At 44.5% G+C, this 24,271-nt stretch overlaps 1 protein-coding gene across 3 annotated transcripts; it reads left to right on the top strand.

Moving 5' to 3' along the window:
* On the top strand, window positions 1-24,271 carry arap3 (ArfGAP with RhoGAP domain, ankyrin repeat and PH domain 3). Of its 3 annotated transcripts, none has more exons than XM_035161538.2 (35): window positions 1-116; window positions 2,350-2,497; window positions 3,440-4,405; window positions 5,063-5,103; window positions 5,181-5,257; window positions 5,428-5,495; window positions 7,065-7,286; window positions 7,996-8,065; window positions 8,204-8,324; window positions 8,724-8,908; window positions 10,007-10,113; window positions 10,771-10,970; window positions 11,663-11,748; window positions 12,846-13,028; window positions 13,131-13,269; window positions 13,572-13,676; window positions 14,125-14,296; window positions 14,391-14,493; window positions 14,714-14,912; window positions 14,999-15,062; window positions 16,936-17,099; window positions 17,475-17,687; window positions 18,673-18,778; window positions 18,853-19,000; window positions 19,082-19,150; window positions 19,219-19,293; window positions 19,501-19,618; window positions 20,363-20,491; window positions 20,634-20,770; window positions 20,859-20,941; window positions 21,048-21,083; window positions 22,196-22,259; window positions 22,406-22,543; window positions 23,133-23,171; window positions 23,263-24,271. In XM_035161538.2, exons 2-35 carry the CDS (start codon window positions 2,424-2,426, stop codon window positions 23,782-23,784), a joined length of 5,223 nt encoding a protein of 1,740 aa, XP_035017429.1. In that variant the 5' UTR covers window positions 1-116; window positions 2,350-2,423; the 3' UTR covers window positions 23,785-24,271. The 3 variants fall into 3 exon arrangements, with proteins under 3 accessions (XP_035017429.1, XP_035017430.1, XP_035017428.1); XM_035161539.2 differs by lacking the exon at window positions 1-116 and adding an exon at window positions 188-317; XM_035161537.2 differs by lacking the exon at window positions 1-116 and adding an exon at window positions 966-1,715.

Below are 24,271 nucleotides of genomic sequence, written 5' to 3'. Positions count from 1 at the left end.
ACACAATCCTTCAAGACCAGAGACCAGAGGACAGAGACCAGAGACCAGAGACCAGAGACCAGGACACAGGACTTCAGAGACCAGAGACCAGAGACCAGAGGACAGAGACTTTAAAGGTGTGTTTTGGTGAGACAGGACCAGGTCTGATGTGCGTCCTGCAGGAAGCAGCTCGTCCTCAGTCTTCTGGTTTTGTGGATTTCTGAGTTTCTGGGTCATCTGATGCTCAGTGAATTGTCCTGGACTCAGATCCAGTTTGGGTTCAGGACTCTTCTGTGTCTTTGAGCAGCTTCAAGCCGTCGGTTTGAATCCTGATGAAGGTGAGTGTGTGCTGGTGATGAAGATGAGGATGATGATGAAGATGATGATAATGATGATGATGATGATGATGATGGTGAAGATGATGGTGGTGATGAAGATGATGATGATGATGATGATGATGATGATGATGATGATGATGATGGTGAAGATGATGGTGATGATGAAGATGAAGATGATGGGGATGATGAAGATGATGTGTAGAGGTAAAGTTTTGATTCAGTTTCAGTGTAATGACATCACAGTGTGTGTGTTCCTGAACAGTAACAGGAAGCCGGACCGACAGTCCTCCTCTTCCTCTGAGACAAACAGCTGTGATGTAATCACCGTCCACTTTACTTCAGGAAGTGGATCAGGGACCTTCCACCTAAGTCCCGCCCTCTGAAAGTCAACAGTTTGAATCAGGCCAATAAGTTCTGAATGTTCCAGTCTGGTGAATCTCTATCTGATTCCAATATGGTGGTCAAGGGTAAAAGGTCAAAGGTCAAGGTTCAAAGGCCACTGTGACTTCACTCAGTTCATCCTGTAGTTTGGATAAAAACACTTAAATTAATCTGGACAGAGACGGAGCTGTGTGTGTGTGTGTGTGTGTGTGTGTGTGTGTGTGTGTGTGTGTGTGTGTGTGTGTGTGTGTGTGTGTGTGTGTGTGTGCACATGGTAAACTGAGATATCAGCTGTTGTTTGTTGACCACCGTCATCATGTGACTTTATTCCTGCACCACGTCCTTCCTGTCCACTGTTGTGTCCTCAGAGGACGGACGTGTCTCACACCTTCATATTACCCAGAGTTCCCTGCAGTGACTCAGTGTGTGGTTCAGGAACAATCAAGCTTCTGTTCATCGCTAAAAAGCCTGTTGTTCACCCCCTCTCTCTATTTGTCCTCCTTTCACTCCTCCTCTTTCTGTCCTTTCTTTCTCTGCTGGACTTTCGTCTCGTTCCTCTCGTTCTCTTTACATGATTTATTTCAGTTACTTTACATTAAGTCTTTGAACCTGTGTTTGACTCTGAGTTTGTTCTCAATGAGGCCGAGAAACAGTTTATAATCGTGTGTGTGTGTGTGTGTGTGTGTGTGTGTGTGTGTGTGTGTGTGTGTGTGCGTGCGTGTGTGTGTCTGTGTGGGTCACAGATCTTCTCTGGGAGTTTTAGAGGTGGAAGTAGGATGGGAGTGTCTGTTTCCTGCTCGCCACTTCCTGCCTCCATGAAAACTTGTGTGATCCTTCAGAGACAATGAGATATGTTCAGAGACACTCATAGACAGACAGAGGACAGAGGACAGACAGAGGACGGACAGCGTTGGTCTGAGGGGACGGAGGCTGATCTCAGTTCAGAACAGAAGCTAATTTTACTGGTTTCATGTGAAACAGCTGAAGAGTCAAACAAACGTGGACAAGAGGAAGCTGGTGTGACTAACGTCCTCCATGTGTATGAGTGTGTGTACGTGTGTGTGTAGGTGTGTGAGTGTGTGAGTGTGTGAGTGTGAGTGTGTGTAGGTGTGTGAGTGTGTGGGTGTGAGTGTGAGTGTGAGTGTGTGAGTGAGTGTGTGAGTGTGTGAGTGTGAGTGTGTGTAGGTGTGTGAGTGTGTGAGTGTGTGGGTGTGAGTGTGAGTGTGAGTGTGAGTGTGTGAGTGTGTGAGTGTGGGAGTGTGTGAGTGTGTGAGTGTGTGAGTGTGTGTGTGTGTAGGTGTGTGGTGTGAGGTGTGAGTGTGTGAGTGTGTGAGGTGTGTGAGTGTGAGTGTGTGTAGGTGTGTGAGTGTGTGGGTGAGTGTGAGTGTGAGTGTGTGAGTGTGTGAGTGTGTGAGTGTGAGTGTGTGTAGGTGTGTGAGTGTGTGGGTGTGAGTGTGAGTGTGAGTGCGAGTGTGAGTGTGTGAGTGTGTGAGTGTGTGAGTGTGAGTGTGTGAGTGTGTGAGTGTTTGTGTGTGACTCAGACTCATACTCACACATTAACGGCTGCATCCCATTTGTCCCCAGGCTCCTGACGCTGTGCGACTGTATCAGGTTGTTGGTTCTAGTCTCATGGTTGTTGTCTTGCCCCCAGATGGACAGCTGGTAGGGCAGCGATGGCGGCAGAGTTTCCTGGATGTGGAGGAGACGACTTCAGATCCAGTCTCCATGTCGGTCGTCATGGCCTCGTTGGACAGAAACACGCCGGTTGAGACGCTTCTGGCAGCGATCCATCTTGAGAGGTCAGGATGGGGGGGTGATAAATTCTGTGGTCGCCTATTCAGCACGAAGCTCCTCCCTCTCACAGTGTGACGGCCACGACCCACAAAACCAAATGTTTATTTTATTTTTATTTTATTTTATTGTCCAGGACACTGAAAAGTAATTCATTACATTTTACTTCATTACAAAGTTACAGGTTATTTACTGAATATTATTTACAGAATATTCTGCCTTCTTCTCGAGCTCAACAAATAAAATCTGCTGAAAGGTTCAGTATTTTATATACATATATATTTTATCATTGAACCAGGACAAAAGAAGATAAATAAGAAGTAAAAAGTCCGTCTCCCTCCAGGAGAAGAAGAAATGTTCCTGAATGCAGCTTCATCTTTTATTAAATTAAACTTCTTTTATTCTCACTTCAGCTTTTCTCTTTTTTTCCGTTTTTTGTTTTTGTTCCTACATTTTAAAAGGTTTTAAGTCTTTTCACCTGCTGATGTTCAAACTCTTTATATTTTGCCTCTTTGCTCCGCCTCCCAAAAAGCCAAGTCTGCTTAGATTGGTCCACTGGCCTGCTTTGTTGTGATTGGCCAACTTCTCAGCGAGTGTGTTAGAGCTGTGCCACCAGGTTTCCTGGTCAGCTGTAAACATGGTAACAATGGTTTCGGTTCTGACACACCAACTGGAGCTAAACCACATGTTTACATGTTATGTGTTTAAGTTTTCTGTGGGACAGGAGGACAGGAGTTGTTTGTAACTCAACAAAACGTTTATAAAAAACTGTGACACTGAAGTAAAGAGAAAAACCTGAAAAGCAGAAAAGACGTTAACACACAAGATTTCATTGTATTGTTGTAACATCCCTGATTCTGATATTATTACAGTGTTAAATGTTTCATGTTGATTTAATCCACACGAGGTCGTAACGTCATCACAGCAAAAGCATGTTTTTTTCACGGCAGGTACCTGGACACCTTCCATCGAGCTGCTCTGCTGTTGGCGAGAGACTTCACACACCTGGACCATGATGCACTGGTCAGTCTGGGTATAACCGCTACTGGACACAGGAAGAGAATCCTACGCTTGGTCAGTCACATTCAGAGGACAGAGGTTCAACGAGCCAATCAGAAAGCAGCGACTGATCTCTCACGTGACCGCTGTCAGTCTGTGACAGACATTTCTTCATCAGCCCGAGGTTGTGACGCTGCATTTCGCCGTCAGTCCACAGGACCTGTTAACTTTGAAGGGTTCAGGAACAGTTCGGCTCCCAACCTCGCCGCCATGTTGACCAACTCAGAATCCAGCGGCAGCAGAGCTTTGGTGAAGCCGGTTCCCAAACCTAGAACAGTCTTTAACCGCCGCAGGACTGCACCCGTACACTTCTGTCCAACACCAGACCCTGCACCGCCCCCACCCAGGAGACTGTCCCAGGACTCCATATGTTTTACTGTGTTGGAGGGTTTGCCCTCAGGGGACACACCCACACCCGGCAACATGTCGACCTCTGATCTCAACGACAAGTCGACCACGCCCACTAGAAGACTGAGCCCGGTGGAGAGGATGAGGCCCACAAGAAGTTTGTCTCTATCAGATGCTGGAGGAATGTTGCCTCCAGTTCCCTTAAGGCTGAACCGGGCAGCCCCCCCCTCAGTATTCCAGGAGTCACTGTCATCTTCGTCTTCTTCACCTGTTAAAACACAGCAGAACCAGACTTTGTCCTCAGTGACATCCAGAGCTGTTAGAGACAGCAGCGGACTCTGTGGATCCTCAACTTCCAGCTCACCCAGAGGAGTTGGGATGGAGATGGTCTCTAATGAGATCTACTGTGGCACTTTACCTGGATCTACTGCCCCCAGTGGAGGGAGGACTTGCAGCAGCCAGCAGTCGGCTCCTCCGACTCCACCAAGACAAACTTCTGAGAGAAACAGGTATGGCGTTGTGGTGGACGTGTGTCCACATCAGGGTCCATGCCTTTCTTCACTGTGCTTTATGCAGTGCGGGTGCTCCAAAGGAAGGGGCGTGGCCACTGTTGTAAAACTATCCACTGTCAAAACAACAGTGTTGAGAAAAACGGACACAGTTCAGTTTGTGGCGTCAGAATCCTGAAGGCTCATACAAAATCAGATATGTTCATTTGTGAAGATGTAGTCTTCACTGCCCACATAATTCCATGAGCCCGTTATGATAGTACAGGTGTTAACCATCAATATGTCCACTAGAGGGCAGTTTCTGACAAGAACAAACATGGTGACGTGGGAGGGGGTCTCAGTGTTATCCTGGAATAAGAGGTCAAACCGGAGGCAGCATCGTAGATGTCCTATTGGCTGCACTGAATCCATGATGGACGCTCTATAATAATCTATTAGCTTTCATAGAAACAAATATGTACGAAATGAATGCAGATTATGGACAGAAGGCTCCATCTGTATCCAAATCATAAATGATCCTTAAGATCTTCCCAGTCTGGATGGAACACACAGTTTAATCCAGTGGAACCAGTTGTCTCTTTATGAAATGGGCTGTGTGTGTGTGTGTGTGTGTGTGTGTGTGTGTGTGTGTGTGTGTGTGTGTGTGTGCGTTTTCAGTGGCAGCACTTTAAGTAACAACTCTTCAGGATCAGCCAGAGGTGAGTCGGACAGTCAACTCAGCGTTATTGTTAAATTAAAGTAAACCAGCTGATTCTGTGCGTCTTCTGTTAAACAGCTTCCACAGATGACCCCGAGGAGGAGATCAGCCCGTACTGTGAAACTGTTTTCCAGACCAGAAGAAACTTCTGTGAGGTGAGAAAGCTGCTTCCTTCATCCTCTACTGTCCCTCATCACAAAGATAATAAGAATCTAAAGCCACAGAAATTCAACCTTTACATTCTGCACTGTAGTTGTGATTTAGAAAAATGTTGGATAAGCTTATGTTCAATGTGCCCCCTTAATATTTTATCTTGCATATCCAGAGTGACAGAAGTCGTCTGGAAGGAAAAGAGATGAGGAAGGATGAGAGTAAACATGCAGAGGATCATGGGTAAGTCACCAGGAGAATCTGTAAAATAGTAATTATTGTGTACAAAGTCCGACAGGAGGAGAAGCCATGATAGAGAGACTAAGAGAAAATAAGGATGAATTGACAGGATCCACAGTATCTTTATGCTTCTTTCCAGACTTTGTCTCAATTCAATACAAACTCTAAGTGTAATGACACAAGAATATAGAAGTGTATGATCAGCATATGACTCTGCAGTGTGGACCGGACGTTGTACACGCACAACCGTCAAGTTGCAGAACAGCGCCTACAAAGTACGAGAAGGCAAATGAAAAAGGACCAGCGGTAAACCGCCTCTTCTTCCTCTTTTCCGATGGCTGGATTTCTTAAAGGCCTGCAGAGCTCCATCGGTTTGTCCACTGGTACAACACCAGCAGTTGAAGTGCGTAAAGAGAGGGGAAGCCAACGGCTGTGAGTAACTCTCCTGTATACACCCCCCACACAGTGACTGGAGGGGAAGTCCAGAAGCAGCACCGTCACACAAAAGAGGGCAAAGGCAAAAAGTGTCCACGTCACTGAAGCGATGACAAATGAAACAAATGAAACAAATGAAACAAATGAAACAAACAATAAAAACAACTAAAACAACTGAGAGACTGCTTCACACTATGAAGCCCCCCCCCTCCACTCAGCCTCGCTCTCATCATCTCGATGTCAGACTTCAGACTTTTACATTTTGTTTCTTTATTATGTTTATTTTGTAATAAAGTACAAGCAGTAAACGTGACAACCTATTCTGGATTTATTTTCTGGATGCCAGGCTGCGAGTCTGACGGACCCCCCCACTCTTCACATTGTGGTGAAACAACAGGACATTAAAATAGAGGGATACAGGACAAACCCATTCTCATGATGATTTGCCACTACACTGACATAAATAATGAAAATAACATCATTTTTATTGATAATATATCTTATGTCGATATAAAACTTGTTGAAATTACTATAATTTCTTTATCAGAACAATAACCACGACTAACAGTGAGAATTTTGGTCACTGTAATTGTGATTTTAATTTTCATACTGTTTCATCCTGGTGCAGACCATATGCTGATGATACAGTTTTATATGTTTTTTATGTGTGGATCTTCTGTCTCAGACTTGAATCTGTCATGTTTTATTCTCAGTGTTTCTGAAAGTGAAGCTGAATGACAATATCTGAATTCATGAATCTTGGTTCTGAGCAGCTTTAATGAACTGAACATGAGCTGCATCGTTTCAAACCTTGTGATACCAACAGTTTGAGTTTCGGAACCAAAAGTTGACGTAAATTTTACTTTTAGGAATTTATTTATTCTTGTGTTGAAAAAATACAATTACTTTATTTAATGTGAATAATAATTCCTCCTCACAAAGTATCACAACTGCGTCACGGAGTAAAGATAAGATTCCCAGGATCCTTACGATAAAAGAGTTTCCAGGATAAAACCTCTCTGACTGTTTAACGTGGATCTCATTGGTTCTCAGGATGTGATGTCGTGTTTTCTGTAGATACCTGATAACCTCCTCTGCTCTGTTGTGTATCAATAAAGTTTTCATGTGTACCTTCAGGTGGGAGAAGTTGTCTCAGGCTCTTCACTCCGCAGACTCTCAGGGTTACAGTACAGTTGGAGAGCCTCCACCTCCCCTCCACTGCCTCCCCCTGCAACTCCACATCTTCCCATCAGAGACGGACGAGGACTTGACCATCTCCCCCTACGCCAGCTACACCTCCCTGTCCGAAAGAGCCCCGCCCATCATCAGCGGCTGGCTCGACAAGCTTTCTCCACAGGGGTGCGCTTGATCAGCTGTTGGATGTGGTTTAGCAGTTTTCATTGGTCCTGGAGGATTTTTCATTGGTCTTTAAGGAGGCTGTCGGGGAGACTGAAGTTTGCTGGTCATCCTTGAGAAGGTTTTGAATGTTCTTCAAGGATTCAAACTATCTCAGGTTGCTTCCAGTGGTTTGAAGAGCAGGGTTCCTTAAATTAAAATAAATTAAATCAAGGTCTTAAATTGTCTTAATTGTCTAAAACTCACCATAAATCTTCTGCAAAGTATTACATTTGCAGGCAGTACATTTAAGTCGTACCCCAAAAACATCTTTAAAATGTTAGTCCTGAGACACTGTTTTAGTTTTTTAATCGCAAAACACCAATGGGTGTTGATTTCTTCTACACTGAATGTTAAGTATTAATGTGAGCAGAGCACGACACAGCGCCACACAATTCCCAGTCTTTCAAATCAGTGGTCATCTTTGGAACTGCAGTGAGCGTAATGTTACCTTGGCTCTTCTGGTAGGTAGCCTGTGTTTATTACTGCCCTGTGGTGAGTCTCTTGTGTGGTCGTGAGGTTTATGTAAAGGAAAAGTGAATAGACATAATATTCATGTCATCAATGAAGCTTTATCGCCAGACATAACAACAAACAACCTGATAAACTAATAATCTCTACTCCTCCCTGTGCTCCTGCAGAACAACTGATCGTGTGTGTTTTGACTTTTCAGGAACTATGTTTTCCAGAAACGCTTTGTGAAGTTTGATGGAAAAAACTTCATGTACTTCGGCAGCGAGAAGGTACGAAGAGTACTCCTGTACTCCCGTGTACCTGTGTGTATATGTATTTGTATAAAACACCCGTTTAGGTGTGCTGATGAAATGTTCAGATCATATTTTAGATTTTTCTGAACAGTTTCGTCTCTCTCTCTGTTTCAGGACATTTACCCTAAAGGAGTGATCCCATTGGCTGCCATCCAGATGACCCGCCCAGCCAAAGACAGTAAATTTGAGATTGTGACGAGTCCGAGGATTTTTGTTTTCAGGGCTGAAAATGAAGGTATGTTCCAGTTTTGCAGCCACAGGTGTAAACGAGTACTTTGTCACAGACGCATTTGAAGGAACCTTTGAAATGCGACCGTCACACCGTCTTCGAATCCATCTGAAGGGGGCGGAGCCGAAACTAAGACACAGCTGTTGATTAAATCAACATCAAAAATATATTTATAGACCATTCGTGATTTTAATGTATATTTTAATCATTTTTTTGTTAACATGAACTGAAGATGAAACACGATTCGAAAATGTTTTCCTTTATTAAAACCTTTATGTGTTTAGATCAACACTGCTGTTAGTTCTAAAAAGCTTTTTACAGACGCCACACATCTGTTACACATGTTCACATGACTCTGGTGACATCACCCGACTGTGTACGTCACTCTGTGATTTCCTGTCGTAGTGTTGAGGCGGCGCTGGATGTCAACGCTGCAGGAACACGTCAGAGACCAGCAGGTGTTCGGGAGGCGCCGTTTTGGTCCCGGATCTCACTGTCAGAAACATGGCGTCCTGGAACTGAAGGGAACCAAGTCCAAAGTATACATCGCCATTAACACGGATCAGATCTGGATTCACAAGAGCGAGCAGGTGGGAAACACACGTGCTGATCAGTGACTGTATATAAAGATGATCAGTGACTGTATATAAAGATGATCAGTGACTGTATATAAAGATGATCAGTGACTGTATATAAAGACCATCAGTGACTGTATATAAAGATGATCAGTGACTGTATATAAAGAGGATCAGTGACGTATATAAAGACCATCAGTGACTGTATAAAAGACCATCAGTGACTGATATAAGATGATCAGTGCTGTATAAAAGATGATCAGTGACTGTATATAAAGACCATCAGTGACTGTATATAAAGATGATCAGTGACTGTATATAAAGAGGATCAGTGACTGTATATAAAGACCATCAGTGACTGTATATAAAGACCATCAGTGACTGTATATAAAGAGGATCAGTGACTGTATATAAAGATGATCAGTGACTGTATATAAAGACCATCAGTGACTGTATATAAAGATGATCAGTGACTGTATATAAAGATGATCAGTGACTGTATATAAAGACCATCAGTGACTGTATATAAAGAGGAAGTGACTGTATAAGATGATCAGTGACTTATAAGATGATCAGTGACTGTATATAAAAGGATCATGACGATATAAAGTGATCGGGTATAAAAAGGATCTGGTATAAAGACCATCAGTGACTGTATATAAAGAGGATCAGTGACTGTATATACAGATGATCAGTGACTGTATATAAAGAGGATCAGTGACTGTATATAAAGATGATCAGTGACTGTATATAAAGACCATCAGTGACTGTATATAAAGAGGATCAGTGACTGTATATAAAGATGATCAGTGACTGTATATAAAGACCATCAGTGACTGTATATAAAGATGATCAGTGACTGTATATAAAGACGATCAGTGACTGTATATAAAGAGGATCAGTGACTGTATATAAAGACCATCAGTGACTGTATATAAAGACCATCAGTGACTGTATATAAAGATGGTTGACATGTCAGATATGAACGCTGCCATCTTGTGGTGATGACGGTATTTAATGGAGCCGTGGTATCGAGGTCCCACCCAAATACTCGCTCATCCAATCACGAGTCAGTCTGAGATGTCGATCTCAACATCTGTCTTCTGTCCGCAGTGTTTCTGTAACGGAATTGGAATGACGGTGATTGAAGCTCGAGGAGCGACCATCAGAGATGGAAAACACAAGAGCTTTGACCTCATCACGCCGTATAAAATCTTCAGGTACAACCTCCTCACACTTTCCTCATATGAGTCGTGAATCTTCAGTTTATCAGACTTTATTCTAACATTAACAAAATTAAGTTAGATTTGTGCTAGAAACACTCGACCCGTCAAAATAAAAGCATTTTGTATACAAATATGTATGATTCATGTTCCAGGTTGAATCCTATTCATTTCTCTCTTGTTATAAAACCAACATCCTGGTCTAAATTTGATGAGTCATCCTCCACTCAGGGACGTTAACTCATTCTGCGTCCAATCAGAAAGCTTTCTGGATTAAAAAAATTCTGACAGTTAGCGGCCGGCGCTCCAGGAGCTACAACGTCCCATTGAACGGTTAAATCCAGAGGTGTAGATGAAGGTGAGACATCCTCGTAAGCAGAGACCAGGCTGTCATCATGATGTCACGTTGAGCTGCTGGTTACTGTCGACTCTGCCACAGGGGGCGCTGATGCACATTCAGAGCTATTGGCTGATCTAAACAACCAATCAACATCCACAACAGATTCTCCATAGCTTCATGTTTTCATTAGCTGAAACATCAGATCAGCAAAAATCTGAATCTGCGTAATCTGCATTAACACAAAGTTCTGTCCAAAATGCTGTTGCTGTGGCGACCGTCCACCAGGCCTCACTGCCTCTGTTCTGCCTCCTCAGCTTCACGGCAGAGTCGGACCGGGAGAAGCGGGACTGGATGGAGGCGCTGCAGGAGTCAATCGCTGAGACTCTGTCGGATTACGAGGTGGCCGAGAAGATCTGGTCCAACCGATCCAACCGGACGTGTGCCGACTGCAAGGCCCTGAACCCTGACTGGGCCTCCATCAACCTGTGTGTGGTCATCTGCAAGAACTGTGCAGGTCGGACCTTTGGTCAAAACACTTCCTGTTTTCCCCTGTAATCAGGTTGAACTTTGTTGATTTCATGTTAATTTGACTCAACAACCTGACTTCACCAAAGCACCTATAAGGATGATAGATATAATATATATAATAAAGATAGATATAAGGTTCTATAACCTCACCTCTGAGCCATGATGTCAGCAACTGCCCTTCAACCAATAGATCAGATCATTAGAAACCCATCTATTTTATTACATTATTGATTATTGATTGAATTGATTAGTGAACAAATTTCAACTTTAATAACACCTCAGTGTCACTATGGTAACCTCGAAGAAACCTCCAATGCCATGGCAACCACATAGCAGCCAGTTGATGAAACCTTAGCTACCACAGGTGGATTCTAACAACACCAAAACAAAATTCATTCATTTTCCTCTGTAATGGTGTAAATGTAACATGGCCTCTCCACATATAAATATGAAAAAGAAAAACATTGATGTTCAAACCAGTTTCCATGGATCAAACTAATTTACTGAACATGTCATGGACAAATGTACGTAGCAAGCTGAACTGTGCTGGGCTAAGTATATGAGACATATGGGGACACGTCACACCAGACGTCTGCAGGACGTCCACCTGGTGAACATGTGTTAATGCTGAACCTGTGTCTCTCTCTGTCTCTAACTCCCTTTCTCTCTATGTCTCAGGGCAGCACAGAGGTCTGGGGACGATGGTCTCTAAAGTTCAGAGTCTGAAGCTGGACACCAGCATCTGGAGCAACCAGATTGTCCAGGTGAGAGCCGAGCCAGTGTGTCCACCTATACCATTCAAGCAATAAATTAATAAATACGTTTATAAATAAATATCCATAAAAGTTCCCTCTATACCTGGGCCCTGAACTAAGAAGCAGGATTTGTGGTTATCAGGTTAACTTCAGGTTTAATTCAGAGTTTTCAGTCCTACGAAGCTCGTTCCCTTGTTATCAGGTAAATCACCACGGTAACTTAACCTGAACAGCTGACCTGCTCCAGGTTAAGTTGGAGATAACAGATCAAACAGTATAAAGCTCCGCCCACTGACCAATCCCTTCCTTTGAACCATGACATCATGTTCTTAGAGGATCCGTGGAGCTGGTGTGGATTGTTCGAGTCTCTGAGGAGGACCAGGGTCTTCAGAGACCCACAAGATCCTTTGAGCTCCTCTGATGAGCTTCTGAAAGATCTAGATTCTCCTCAGAGGATGAACCTCTGTCAGCTGCTGGAGCCCAACAGAACCAGCCTGACCCGCAGGAGCAAAGTGCCTCATTCAGCAAGGTTTTCATTCACTGTGCTGTGGAAACATCGGATAAGCCAGCATCATTGCGTGTGTTGGCCACAAGCCCCCCGGAGGAGCTTTGTCTGGATGACCAGTGCCACCTGAGGCTGAGCAGTGACCGGTCTGATGACCCTCCAGCGCAGGTCCGTGCTCCGACTGACTCCGCTGAGTTTCATTCACGCGAATTTGACGCTGAGTTCAAATATTTAAACTCAGCTCAGCCAGATCCCTGAAAGAGATCCTGGGTATGTTGAAATCGCTTCATAGTTCAGGCTCCTGGTGAATATGTGGAATCAAACATGTGACGTCTGTGTCACTGGGTCTTTAACCTGCTCCGTCCACAGTGAGTTTCATGGAGCTGTAGTTACACACATACAGTATCTCTTGTAAGCTCCGCCCCACACTGATACGTTTAAGTTTTAAAATAAATCAACACCTGAAAACACACGTCACCGGAACATTCACCTGGAAACAAGAAGTGGATTTTCTGCAGGTGGTTGCTTAGTTACAGAAAATACGTCACAGAGGAACAAGTGAACTGAATCATTACTTTATTTGTTTGTTTTTGTGCGTCAGATGTTCATCATGCTGGGGAACGACCGGGCCAATGATTTCTGGGCAGCTCGTCTTTCTCAGTGGGAGGAGCTGGACTGTGACTCCTCCCTCGAACAGAGGAGAGATTTCATCAGTCAGAAATACAGAGAAGGACGATACCGCCGCCAACACCCTGCGTTCAGCCGCCAGGAGGAGCTGCTCAAGGTCGGCAGGACCAGTTACGTCATCACGTGTGTGACATCGTTACCTGTGTAGAAACCTGTTCATGTCTCAGTTTCATTTAAAAAAACCTTATTGTTTTCATAGGTCTTGTGTTCGGCCGTCTCTGAACAGACGCTTCTGAAAACTGTCACTCAGATTTTCTTGGAGGCGGAGTCAGCTTGTCTTGCCAATGACTCGAACGGCGGCCAACAGCACCACCTGCTGGACCATTTCACCACGTCAGGTCTGGACTCTTGTGCTCTCAGGTCAAATATTCGTCGTGTTGTGTGAAGTGAAGCCGTGTTCAGTCATTTACACCATTAAACTGGTGTTTACGGGTTAAAGACGAACAAAGTGAACATTGTGGGTTTATATAAATCTATATACATACATGTATATAGATTTATATAAACATACATATTTGTATTTGAATAATATTAAGAAAATCAGCTGTTGCTTGTTCAGGTGTATAGTTTTTGTAATCTCAAGATGACAGTCACATGACTGTGTGTGTGTGTGTGTGTGTGTGTGTGTGTGTGTTCTCAGATCCCAGTGTGTATGATGAGATCATGCAGCCTGTTCTTCACTCTGGTTACCTTTTCAAATCCGGCTCCGCCAACAGAGGGACACTGTCGAGAAAAACTCGAGAAGGTTGGTGTGTGTCTTTGTGTGTCTGTGTCTGTTTGTGTGTGTCTCTGTGTGTCTGTCTGTGTGTTTGTGTCTCTATGTGTGTGTCGGTGTCTGTGTGTGTCTCTGTGTGTGTCAGTGTGTTTGTGTGTGTCTTTGTGTCTCTGTGTGTGTGTCTGTGTGTGTGTGTGTCTGTGTGTCTGTGTCGGTTTGTGTGTGTGTGTGTGTGTGTGTGTGTGTGTGTGTGTGTGTGTGTGTGTGTGTGTGTGTGTGTGTGTGTCTGTGTCTGTGTGTGTCTGTGTGTGTGTCTGTGTGTGCTTGTGTTTTTGTGTGAAGCTGAGACACTGACATCATATTCAAATCTCCTGTTTTACATTTTATTATAAACATTTACTTTTTGAAATCGAACAGAAACGTGTTTCGATCTCGAGGAAACTTTCAGATGTAACGTCTCCGGTCTCGTCTCGTTCAGACTTCCAGAAGTTCTGGTGTTCGGTGGATCGCTCGCTGCTCTTGTACGAGTCGGAGCGATCAGCTGATCCCTGCCTGCAGATCAATGTTAAAGACATCGTGTGTTTGGGCGTCGGCCGACCGGACTCGTCCAACAACAACAACAACAACAACAACAACGGATTCATGGACCGGTACAGACCTGCTCTCTTCTTCTGATTGGTTCCATTTGAACTCACGCAGAAAGAGGAGCTTTAGCTTGAACGAAGTTTGAATGTCGCCCCCCAGGTTCCGTTACACCTTTGAGTTGTACTTGACTTCAGAGAAGCTCTTCCTCTTCGGCGTGGAGACGGCCGGCGCTCTGCACAGCTGGACCAAAGCCATCGGGAAGGTCTCTGAGAAAACATTTCAACAGTTTGTTCGTTTTACATAAAAAAAAATTTAAATCAAAGTTTTTCTCATAAAGTTGAAATATTATGACACATTTAAAAAGTTATAAATATTTGAAATATCCTGAATTTATTCATGAAGTCTTTCTCCAGTTTCCTGTTGGTTCTCGGTTCTTTAGTTTGAGGTGTTTTTAGTCTAACTGCCCTTTTGTTCACCACCAGGCTGCGACGCCGCTCAGCTGTCACTGTCTGCTGACTCGGGAGTTTGAGCGCGTCGGCCTGCTGCGCTACCGAGCCATGTTGGACCCTCAGCAGTGGAAGGAAGCATACTTCGTCCTGCAGAAGTCCAACCTCTTCATTTGTCCCCTTAATGACGGAGCAGCTGAGGACATCATCAACCTGAACCGCCTGCAGGAGCTCAGTCAGTGTCTTGGATCTGGTTCTGGATCTGTTCTCCATGTACACACTGTGTAGGACTGATTCAAACGGTTTGTGTTTGTTTTGAAGGTATAACCTCTGAGAAGGAGAACCACGAGAAGAAAGACATCCTGGTGCTGGTGGAGAAAGGAAGGTGAGAGGACCGGATTGGCCAGAGGCATTATGTTTTCAGGTTGTCCGTCTGTCCCCTTCTTGTGAATGCGATATCTTAAAAACGCCCTGAGGGAAATTTTGGTACAAACATACACTTGGACTCAAGAATGAACTGATTCGATTTTGGTGATCACAGGTCACAGTGACCTCACAAAGCACATTTCAAGGCCCTCAAAGCTCCAGTAGTGAAGGCAAACACCTCCTATGGAACTCCAGCCTCATGATGCCATTTAAACCCTCCAACCCTCTCCAGCATCACAAATGAGGAGGAGAACATTGACCCCTCCCAGCTGGTCTCCTTTGTAGACCTGAAGGAACACTTGACGAGGTTGGAAAGTCAAAAGGAAGAGCTGTCAACTGGCAGAACAAGTAAAAAAACTGCAGCAAACAAAGAGAGTCAGAGGAAAGAACTTGTTGCACTGTGAAGAGAGAGTTACGGAGAGTAACAAGAGGGACCTCGCTGCTCTGTCATTACTCCGGAGAGAACTGCAGCTGGAGCGAGAGACACAAGATTCAACTTCTCGCTCTGACAGAAAGACTCAAAGCAAAGGACCGTCTGAAAGAAGAGGACACGTCCGTCACAGAGTCTGAATCACTGACAACTGACCACAGCTGCAACACAAATCACATGGTCCCATTCAATCAATCAATCAATCAAATCTTATTTGTGAAGCCCGTATTCACTCATAAACTCTAGAGCAAATCAAACAAACACGAAGTAGACGTCAGTTCTGTTCAGGTCCAAATAACTTCGATCAGCGTTGGTGTTTGTTAGCGTGTAGCGTGTAGCGTGTAGCGTGTAGCGTGTGGCGTGAGCTCGGTCAGAGTGAGGCGGGGGACATGTGGTACGAGGACGATCCTGAAGGAGCGACAGGCCGCTGCTGGAACACAAACGTGGAGGAAGCCCTGCCGACCTGATACTGGACATACTGCGATTCTAAAAGACATTTTCATGACAATTATGAGACAAATAATCTTTTAAATATTTCTTTCACGAGACCCTCCAGGATTTTGCTGTTGAGGCTTTTCAGGGGGTTTCAAGTGTAAATCAAGGGGTTTCAGACCCCCCCCGAACCCCCTGTATTACGCACCCAGGTCCCATTAGTCCCACTGCAAAAGCAGATATTGTCTTATTGATTGACTCAAATGGAAAATGAACTCTGAAAAGACCTAATGGTGGTAAACATCAACCACATATTTAATCATTTGGCCTCACTATCAAATTTGAAATGCAAATCAAAACAACCAAAGAAAATGAACAGAGAAAAAATGGTTTGATTCAGATTATAAACGATTATAAACCGATTAGGGGACAGGTTAGTCAACTCTAACCCAAACAATATAAAACTGCACTGAGAGCAAACGAGGAAGTATCTACAAAACCAATTACAAATAATTGAGGAGTCGTTGGGGTCAAATAAATGTAGAATTTTTTTACCAAACCAAATTACAATGAGTAAACTATTCAAAATGTATATACATATCATAAATCATTTTAAAGATCTTTATAGAAAATCCCCAAAGAATCAAGCTCAAGAGCAGATTTCAGCAAAACTGAAAGATCTCGAAAAACAATTATGATTGTAATTGTACTTTGGAAACACATTTTAATGTCATCCCAATAAAACCTATTGAATCGAATTGATTCTTTCAAACTTGGTCTGCACTTGGACTCGCTGATTAACTGATTAGATTTCAGTGGTCAAAGGTCAGAGGTTACAGTGACTTTTTATGAATTTGGAAATAGAAAATATGTACAAATATGTAGACGTACTGCACTGGTTGGCGGAGGCAGTAATTCTAGTCCCTGTTGATTTAGTTTGTTTTCCTTCATCGTCTCGTCTCCTCCTCAGGACTCTGCACCTGCAGGGCGTCGGCCGCACCGATTTCTCTCTGTGGTACTCGGACATCCAGCGAGCAGCCGGCGGCACAGGAAACACTCTGAGAGAGCAGCAGCTGAGCAGGAACGACATCCCCATCATCGTGGACAGCTGCATGGCCTTCATCACTCAGTACGGTGAGGAAGAGGAGGATCAGTTAAAAAAAGACAAACTTCTGAGGATCTGCTGAAATCTGTCTCAACGGTTTTCTTCTTTTTTCATAAAGTTAATTTAATTTAAACTGAATCAGCGGTTAAAGTAGGTTACGAGCCACATGGGCAAAATGGCGTTTGTGTTCTTGACAGACAGATCCAGGTTCTCCACTTCACCTGGTCCGATCAGATCCTGGTCCAGAGTCAGATCCTGGTTCAGAGTCAGATCCTGGTCTGTTATCTCAGAGCGCAAATAAGAATCATTATGGTCTAATCAGATGAGTCATGTTTAGGAGAGAACTCAACGCAGCTTCTTCTTTTCTCAGAGCTCATCATCATTGTCTTCCTCATTTTGTTTAGGTCTGGGCCACGAGGGCATCTACAGGAAGAACGGGGCCAAGTCCAGGATTAAACTGCTGATGGAAGAGTTTCGTAAAGACGCTCGAAACGTCAAACTGCGGATCGGAGACCACTTCATTGAGGACGTGACTGACGTCCTTAAGAGGTTCTTCAGGGAGATTGATGACCCCATCTTCATGGCCGACCTGCATCCGCTATGGCAGGAGGCTTCCAGTGAGTCCTGTCAGGGTCCAGGTTTAGAGTTCATGGTCTGTCCCAAGGACGCACTCTGGTGGACTTGTCTCTAAAATTTGATACCTTGATTGTAAGAACAGGACATGATGACCTGTAAAACCAGATCTGAACGATGTTGGTCCTGATACGTCAGACTGTCACACTGAAACTCCATCAGTGTGTCCTCTAAGACATAAAACCCCCCTCACACCATCCAAACTCGTTTAGTGGCCACAGGGATCCTGGGCGTGTCTTTTCCTTGACATGTTTACGTGTCAAGTTTAAATCTGCAGATTGACGTCCACAGTTCTGTTTGTACGTCCTGGTGAACGATCAGATGAATCTGACTCTGTCAATCAGGTGTGAAGCTAAGACAGATGTTACTGTCCTCTTCTGAACCTGAGACTGAAACCTCCACACAAACCTCCTCAGTCTCTCATCCTCATCACCCCCCATAGCTTTCTGAAAGCGTTTAAATGTTCTGTTTCTGATGTTAGAGGTTTAGGACTCGTTCACACCTTGTTTGTTTCAGACCGTCAGACTCTTCAGTTTAGTTTGAACCCAAACATCAGCTGTGAAAGGTTCCTCAGACCACCACCTTCATTTTCTCCATTCAAACAGAAAGACTACTACCCCCCCACCTGACAACACGCCCACGTCAGACGCTGTCTACAAACCAATTAGAGTCAAGTATAGGTAGACTCCGCCCACGTAGGTGATGACAGGACGTACGTATGTCAGACTAAACTCTTTAGTCCCTAAATTACAAAGTGAAACCAGAACTATCCGATCAAAGGAAACATGGAACAAACACATGGTTCAGACTCAGGTGTGAAAACGAGCTGCAGCCTGAATATTAAAGTGTGAACTGCTCCTATGATACAACATGTTGCATATTTAAATACGGAGTCTCTATTGTTGAACAGTATATACAATATTTAAAACTGATTCTATAAGTTAAATCAAATTGAATGTTCATCTCCAGAAATGCCTCAGAAGAGTCAGAGGTTGGACCGTTACAAAGAAATCATCCGGAGTCTCCCTCGAGTCAACAGGACGACTCTGGCTGCGCTCATCAGTCACCTGTACAGGTGAGCTGAGCCCGACTCACACAGCAGCTGGATTCAGGGCTGAAGTAGCAGCGCTTGTGGTTTGTCCCCCTCAGGGTGCAGAAATGTGCCGACCTGAACCAGATGTGCACCAAGAACCTGTCGCTGCTGTTTGCTCCCAGTCTGTTTCAGACCGATGGGAAAGGAGAACACGTGGTCAAGATCATAGAAGATCTGATAGACAACTTCTTGTACGTCTTTGATGTGAGTACAGCTGCTATGTAACGTCGCTCACTCTTCCTCTGAGTCGTTAAAACCCACTGAGGAGGTTTGTGTTTGTTTCAGATCGATGAGGAGCATCAGACTCAGATCGAACTGGAAATCAGCCTCATCACCTCCTGGAAGGACACGCAGGTAAGAACCAATCAATGATCAATGGACGAAGAGTCACAGATCAGGTCCTCATACGTGTTTATGTGCAGCTGTCTCAGGCTGGAGATCTGATCATCGAAGTTTACCTGGAGATGAAGATACCAGACTGCTGCATCACGCTTAAAGTGAGTTTGTACCACTCAAGATGTTTCAGACCTGAACTAAACCACAGACATGTTCCTGACATGTTCCTGACATGTTCCTGACATGTTCCTGACATGTACCCGACGTGTGGATGAGTTTTCTAACATGTGACGGACATGACACTGTGTCTGTGTGAGAACAGCTTGTCCTCAGGTCATGTTCAGGTGTGTGACCTCTGACCTCTGCAGGTGTCTCCCACCATGTGTGCTGAGGAGCTGACCAATCAGGTTCTGTACATGAGGAACGTCCCCTCCGGAGACAAAGACGTCTGGATGACATTTGAGGCCATCGAAGACGGACAGTTGGGTGAGACAACATGATACACCCTCTCTCTCTCTCTCTCTCTGATACACCTGTCTCTCTCTCTGTCTCTCTCTGATCACCTGTCTCCTCTCTCTCTCTCTCTGTCTCCTCTCTCTGTCTCTCTGTCTCTCTCTGATCACCTGTCTCTGTCTCTCTCTCTCTCTCTGTCTCTCTCTCTCTCTCTCTCTCTGATACACCTGTCTCTCTCTCTCTCTCTCTGTCTCGCTCTCTCTCTCTCTCTCTCTGTCTCTCTCTCTGTCTCTCTCTCTCTCTCTCTCTCTCTGTCTCTCTCTGATACACCTGTCTCTGTCTCTCTCTCTCTCTCTGTCTGTCTCTCTCTGTCTCTCTCTCTCTCTCTCTCTGTCTCTCTCTGTCACCTGTCTCTGTCTCTCTCTCTCTCTCTCTCTCTCTGTCTCTCTCTCTCTCTCTCTCTCTCTCTCTCTGTCTCTCTCTGATACACCTGTCTCTGTCTCTCTCTCTCTCTCTCTCTCTCTCTCTCTCTCTCTCTCTCTCTCTCTCTCTCTCTCTCTCTCTGTCTCTCTCTGATACACCTGTCTCTGTCTCTCTCTGTCTCTCTCTCTCTCTCTCTCTCTCTCTGATACACCTGTCTCTCTCTCTCTGTCTCTCTCTCTCTCTCTCTGATACACCTGTCTCTCTCTCTCTCTCTCTCTCTGATACCCTGTCTCTCTCTCTCTGTCTGTCTCTCTCTCTGTCTCTCTCTGATACACCTGTCTCTCTCTCTGTCAGAGCGTCCATTACATCCCAAAGAGAAAGTCTTGGAACAGGCCCTGCAGTGGTGCAAGATGGCCGACCCGAGCTCCGCCTACCTGGTGGTGAAGAGAGTTCCTAAAGGAGACGGCATCGACATCCTCACCTGTCTGTCCACATTCTGTCCACATTCTGTCCATTCATTATTGATCCATAAAAAGCAGAAAATGTTTTTCTACCGTTTGTCCAAACGGCAGATTTTTACTTTACCTTGTTGACATTCAATGTATCTGTCTCTCTGTCTGTTTAGCCTATAAGAGTGAGATTATGAAGATCGGTCTGTTGAGGTGTCGTGAGGAACCTCCAAAGCTTCTTCAGGGGAACAAGTTCCAGGAGAGAACGTTTCAGATCAAGGAGCAAAAACTGCTGTTACTCAAAGACAAGAAGGTAAAGAGTCACCAGGGTTCTGTCAGAACCTGAACCTCAGACTAGAGACCAGTCCTGTTTCTCCTGACTGCTGTGTGTCATTGTTCAGAGCATCAAACCAGAGAAGGAGTGGTCTCTGAAGTCCATGAAGATCTACATCGGTATCCGCAGGAAACTAAAATCTCCAACCAGGTGAGAAGAACTTCAGGGTTCAGCCTGAAGAACCAACACTTCAGTTATATGACATTAATTCATAAAGTAACAGAACTGATCATTAACGACCTGTTTTCACCTGCAGGTGGGGTCTCACTGTGATGTCACACAAACACCAGCTGTAAGTGTCAGTGACTGTATATAAAGAGGATCAGTGACTGTATATAAAGACGATCAGTGACTGTATATAAAGACGATCAGTGACTGTATATAAAGACGATCAGTGACTGTATATAAAGACGATCAGTGACTGTATATAAAGACGATCAGTGACTGTATATAAAGAGGATCAGTACTTATATAAAGAGGATCAGTGACTGTATATAAAGATGATCAGTGACTGTATATAAAGATGATCAGTGACTGTATATAAAGACGATCAGTGACTGTATATAAAGACGATCAGTGACTGTATATAAAGACGATCAGTGACTGTATATAAAGACGATCAGTGACTGTATATAAAGACGATCAGTGACTGTATATAAAGACGATCAGTGACTGTATATAAAGATGATCAGTGACTATATAAAGAGGATCAGTGACTGTATATAAAGATGATCAGTGACTGTATATAAAGACCATCAGTGACTGTATATAAAGAGGATCAGTGACTGTATATAAAGAGGATCAGTGACTGTATATAAAGATGATCAGTGACTGTATATAAAGATGATCAGTGACTGTATATAAAGAGGATCAGTGACTGTATATAAAGATGATCAGTGACTGTATATAAAGAGGATCAGTGACTGTATATAAAGATGATCAGTGACTGTATATAAAGATGATCAGTGACTGTATATAAAGATGATCAGTGACTGTATATAAAGACGATCAGTGACTGTATATAAAGAGGATCAGTGACTGTATATAAAGACGATCAGTGACTGTATATAAAGACGATCAGTGACTGTATATAAAGAGGATCAGTGACTGTATATAAAGATGATCAGTGACTGTATATAAAGATGATCAGTGACTGTATATAAAGAGGATCAGTGACTGTATATAAAGAGGATCAGTGACTGTATATAAAGAGGATCAGTGACTGTATATAAAGATGATCAGTGACTGTATATAAAGACGATCCATTCTGTGACATCACGTGTTTCCATCAATGAAGTAATAAGTCATTAAAGTGAAAACGAGCTGATATGATGATGTCACGGTGTGACCTCAGTCATGTGACCTGCAGTAAAGATCCCGTGTTTCCTGCTTCTCGTGTCTCAGGTTCCTGAGCTGCAGCAGCGAGGTCGACCTGTGGGACTGGGTCACCAGCTTCCTCAAAGCTCAGGTCAGTGTCTCTCTGATCCAGGATCAGGTTTCCTGGTCAGACTGAAGTGGACTGAGTTCTCCCCACCAATCAGACGGAGTGTGTGGAGCTTGAACTCCCAGCATCCTCTGCGGCAGTTTCCCGCTAACTCTTTGGTTCTTTTTCAGAACGATGGCCCCGGTCCTCCGGTGCTGAGGCGTCACTCCTCGTCAGATATCTGCAAACAGAAGTTCGGCACGATGCCGCTCGTCCCCATCAGAGGAGTCGAGAGCAACAGCAGCATGCTGTCGGCCAATCAGACGCTGGTGAGACCAACGTTTCTATGCCTCCGTGTTGGCGACAGCCAGCGGCCGAAGGCATTTAGCTTTACGTCCGTCCCATTCCTGTGAACGCGATATCTCAAGAATGTCTTGAGGGAATTTCAAGAAAAACAACACATGGAGCATCTTAAAGTGTAGCGGGGGTGCAGGTGTACAACCGCAGGGATGTATTATGTAGCCTTGTCAGTGGCGTGGCCCATACTTACCCATCATCATGATGTCATGTGACATTTGAGGCCGACATTTCCTACACACGCTGGAAGCTGTTGACCAATCACAACAGAGTGGAGCTGCTGACCAATCAGAGCAGACTTCATCAGGAGGGGTCTTAAAGAGACAGGGGCTAAAACCAAGTGTAAGAGACAGAGGCTGAAGAGAGGAGCTGCAGCGATGGACAGTCTGAGGAACGAGATGTTTTCTGAACATTAAAGCATGAAAACATTTTACATATTTAACATTATTAAAATTATCAACATAAAGTAACAGTAGCTGTTTGACTCGCGACATATTTTGGATGTGAAATCAAATTTCTCTCCCATCATTCATCACACTTTCTATTTGCTTCTCCCTTTAGAGGAAGTTACACGACAGAAGAACTCTCTCCATGTACTTTGTGAGTATTTTGTACTTTAACTTTGTGTGGAATCAGGGAGGAAACCTGAAGCTGCAGGACTCACATCTTCAGTGTCTCCCTGTATCTTCAGCCCATGAAGGTGCAGCAGGACTCGCTCGATAAGCGTCCAGAGTCTCCTGACCTCCCTGAGCCGCTCTATGAAGAGGTCGGAGACTTTGGCCTGCAGGTCCTAAAATCTCTGGAGACCAGCTTCCTGTCCAGTAGTGCTGCAGAGACCCAGGAGGTCCTGGATCACCCTCCGCTCAGACTAGTCCCCCTGGAGACTGGACATGATCCTGTGATCGTCCCCGACCCGGTCCGGACGGACAGTGGCTCTGTGGAGACTCTGGTGCACAGCAGCAGCAGTGGAGGTGGGGGTGGTCATGGAGAAGCAGACTGCAGTTCTCGAGAATCGAACGCCCCCCCGCAGCCGGCGGTGAGGAGGAGGCCACCGCTGCAGGGAGTCTGTACTCCGTCACAGGAACTACTGCTGCAGGAGCTGTCGTCTGCCTTCATCAAGAAGACCGAGGACGAGGACGAGGAAGAGGAAGAGGAGGAGGAGGAGGAGGAGGAGGAAGAGGAGGAAGAGGAGGAGAGGCCCTTTGATGTCTGATATACAGACTGAAGAGGTTCTAATGCAGCAGAGCACAATCTATCAGGTTATAGGTTATATGGGTGGTTGGGGGGTCTCTGTGAAACGGGACGAGGGACAGATATCGTCTTTACAGAGGAGACAGGAGGATAAAAGTCATCTGTCTCTGAGGGACATGTTTCAGATTACATACACATGATGATAATGGATTCATTAACTCTCCAGTGAAACAGACATGTTTGATTCCCCATATTTACGTGTGTCTAATAAAAACATGAAGCTATGGAGAATCTGTTGTGGATGTTGATTGGTCGTTTGATCAGTAAATATTGCAGTAAAAAATAAAACTGGTTCCATTGGTTTCACTGGTGACACTGTACAGCTGAATTTAAAACACGCCTCCTGTCATTATATGATAGAAACTCCCCCCCCCCTGTGCAACACGATTTATTACAGAAGTGACTGAGCTGCTGTTCCTCATAAAATAATAAATAAAAGGTGAAGTTTA

The sequence above is a fragment of the Hippoglossus stenolepis genome, chromosome 7 (genome assembly GCF_022539355.2).
Source record: "Hippoglossus stenolepis isolate QCI-W04-F060 chromosome 7, HSTE1.2, whole genome shotgun sequence".
Lineage (NCBI taxonomy): Eukaryota > Metazoa > Chordata > Actinopteri > Pleuronectiformes > Pleuronectidae > Hippoglossus > Hippoglossus stenolepis.
The sequence above is the reverse complement of the archived record's forward strand: the minus strand, read 5'-3'. Positions and strand labels throughout refer to the sequence as shown.

Bases quoted from the DNA above. Each gene is read 5' to 3' on its own strand.
- arap3 (XM_035161537.2), top strand. From the start codon at position 1,550: ATGTTCAGAGACACTCATAGACAGACAGAGGACAGAGGACAGACAGAG. The intron at 5,496-7,064 runs GTAAGTCACCAG...GTGTACCTTCAG, and splicing joins AAACATGCAGAGGATCATGG to GTGGGAGAAGTTGTCTCAGG. The intron at 8,066-8,203 runs GTACGAAGAGTA...TCTCTGTTTCAG, and splicing joins TGTACTTCGGCAGCGAGAAG to GACATTTACCCTAAAGGAGT.